This window comes from Condylura cristata, unplaced genomic scaffold (genome assembly GCF_000260355.1).
Source record: "Condylura cristata isolate star-nosed mole 26May11 unplaced genomic scaffold, ConCri1.0 scaffold00003, whole genome shotgun sequence".
Classification (NCBI taxonomy): domain Eukaryota; kingdom Metazoa; phylum Chordata; class Mammalia; order Eulipotyphla; family Talpidae; genus Condylura; species Condylura cristata.
In genome coordinates this window covers 78618798-78621111 of record NW_004567104.1, presented here as the reverse complement: position 1 = coordinate 78621111, position 2314 = coordinate 78618798, and the positions used below count along the sequence as shown (strand labels likewise).

The window sequence follows — 2314 nt, the reverse complement described above, 5'->3', positions numbered from 1 at the left end:
GCCCGGCTCCGGCCGTCGGGGCTTCGGGGCGTCCGGCCGCCCAGGCCCTCAGCGGCGTGCAGCCACGTCCGTTTGGTTCCAGGTTTGTTCAGGGAAGAGAACCCGTACGCCAGATTCGAGAACTGAGCCACTCGGGACGCCGGCCTGCAGCGCCCGCCTGACCGTCTGCCCCCGGCCCCCGGGCCCTCCCGAGTGGGGCGCCCGTCACCCTCCGTCTCCAGAAAACTTGGTTCCCCCAGCAGACCTCAGGGCCCTGCTGTCCGTGCGCACCACTCACGGGGGGCTGTGACGCGCCCCTGAGCACCCCTGGGGTTCTCCACGGACACGACTGCCGGCCCTGCTGGCGGCTGTCAGCTGGAGGTGGTGGGCGGCCACCGGCCAGGTCAGGGAGCCCGGGACCGAGGACGCGCCTCTCGAGCCCCCGGGGGCCCCGGGGGCCCTGTCCCTGTGCCGGCAGTCACGCCCCCTGGGGCTGCCCTTGGGAGGCGGGGCCGGGGCCGGGGGCGCCCACATGCCTCCAGACCAGACCCGGGCTCCGCCCCACGCCGCCCTCCGCACCCTGGGGAGCCGCCGCGGCCCCTGCTCGTCCCCGACGCCGGGGGTGAGGGCGCCGCGCCCTGACTCGCCCGGGTGCCAGCCGGCCTCTGTCGGCGTGGGGCGCAGCCGGCTGTAGCCCCGCAGACAGCGCCAAGTGCCTACAGCCTTAATTTTTAATGTTTCCAGTAAATGTTTTTGAAGCGATGAGCTTGCCGCACCCCGCGCGTCTGCGTCTACTTGCTCGGCGAGAGCCCAGCCTTGGGCCGCTCCCGGGGCAGACACCGCAGGCCGCTGTCTTCAGACCCCCGGTGTTGGCCGGCCTGGAGGCCTCCGCCTCCCCGGGAGCTACGGTGGGGAGCCCCAAGTGCCAGCGCCCAGGGTGGGGGCATCAGGCCGGCCTGTCCCTCCTCCCTGGCTCCTCTGCTGCGCCCTGGGGCCTGGTGCCCGCTGCCTCCGCCCAGAGGGCCCTGGGGTCAGCCCGCCCCAGCACTCAGGTGGGGGTGGGGCTGGGCAGGCCTGCCCCAGGCCGGCCAGTGGCTGACGGAGGCCCAGGAGGCCTGCGCCCTGGGGGAGGACTGAGGGGTACAGGTGCTTCTGGGTGCCCCTCCAGGACTGCCCGCCAAGGAGAGGGGGTTCAGGCTGGGAGGGGCCCCTGGCGCGCGGGGCCAGGCCTCTGGACAGTGGCAGGTGTGGGGCAGTGAGTGGCTAGGCCTCGGTCACCACTTCAGAGCAGCAGCGCCCCCAGACAACAGCCTCGCGGACGCCTCCCAACGGGGTTCGCAGGGGCGGGCTGGCTGGCCCCCGGCTCCCGCTGCCCCAGCACCAGGGCCTGGCAGTTGCTCAAGGGGCGAGATTCTTGGTTGGCCGAGTCCGTGGGCACCGCGGCGGGCCCTGGGAGAGGCCGCAGGGCGTCAGGCCGGCTGGCCGGGCGGCTCCCTGGGAGGCGCGGGCGGGCACCGGGCGGCGGCGTGGGGCTGTTTGCCTGCCAAGGGGCCTCGGTGAGAGCCGGCAGAGCCGGATCCCGGCCGCTGAGTCCCTGAGCCCGCAGGCCGCCGCCGGTCTCCCCACCACCCCAGAGCCAGGCGCGAGGGCTCTCGGGCTCCTCCCTGGGCGGGCGGTGGGCAGGCGCTGCGGCCCCTCAGCAGCCCACTCTGGGCCGTGTCCAGCCAAGCTGACCTCCCAAGGAGGTCACAGGAATGCAGGCGGCTGGGCCCCAGGACCGTCCTGCCTGGCCAGGGACCAAGGGTGGTCCTTACTGACCGGCGCCCAGTGCCCAGCGAGGTGCTGCTGGAGGGCAGGGCCAGGCTGGAGGACCGTTTTAAGCTGACTGACCAGAAGGGCCAGGCCGCTGGCCGGAGCTGAGGGCAGGTGGAGGGCCCCTGCCGTCAAGGACAGTGAAGTGACACCCGTCACGCCGAGCCCAGTGTCCACCTTTGCAGGTCGCCGTCAAGGTGAGGGAGGTTCTAGGCTGCTTGGTGCACAGAGCCAGGCCAGGCCTGTTGGCAAAGGTGGGCTGTTTGCGGTGGGCACGGCCAGCCGGACCCCTGCAAGCACCAGCGCCCGCCCCTGCACTCAGACTGACCGGCCCCCCCCCCCGCTGGGCTGCGCCCATTCTGCTGCCTCCCGCGGGTCACTCACTCGCCACCGGCCCCCGAGGGCGCCTCCCAGAGCCACGGTGCACCCAGGCCCAGACCCCTCAGTCAGATGCGCCCAGTGTGACCCGCTGGGGCTCGGGGGCGCAGGGCAGGCTGCCACTGCCGCAGGCGGCGAGCGCCCG

General features: G+C 73.6%; 1 protein-coding gene across 1 annotated transcript in view; it reads left to right on the top strand.

Annotated features, from left to right (window-relative positions):
• Window positions 1–740: 740 nt before the first annotated feature.
• SUMO3 (small ubiquitin-like modifier 3) overlaps window positions 741–2314 on the top strand; it is an 8314-nt gene continuing 6740 nt past the window's right edge. Inside the window, exon 1 of the mRNA XM_012731210.1 lies at window positions 741–916. Within this exon, the coding sequence (XP_012586664.1) occupies window positions 741–916 (176 nt within the window). The remainder of the gene's footprint in view (window positions 917–2314) is intronic.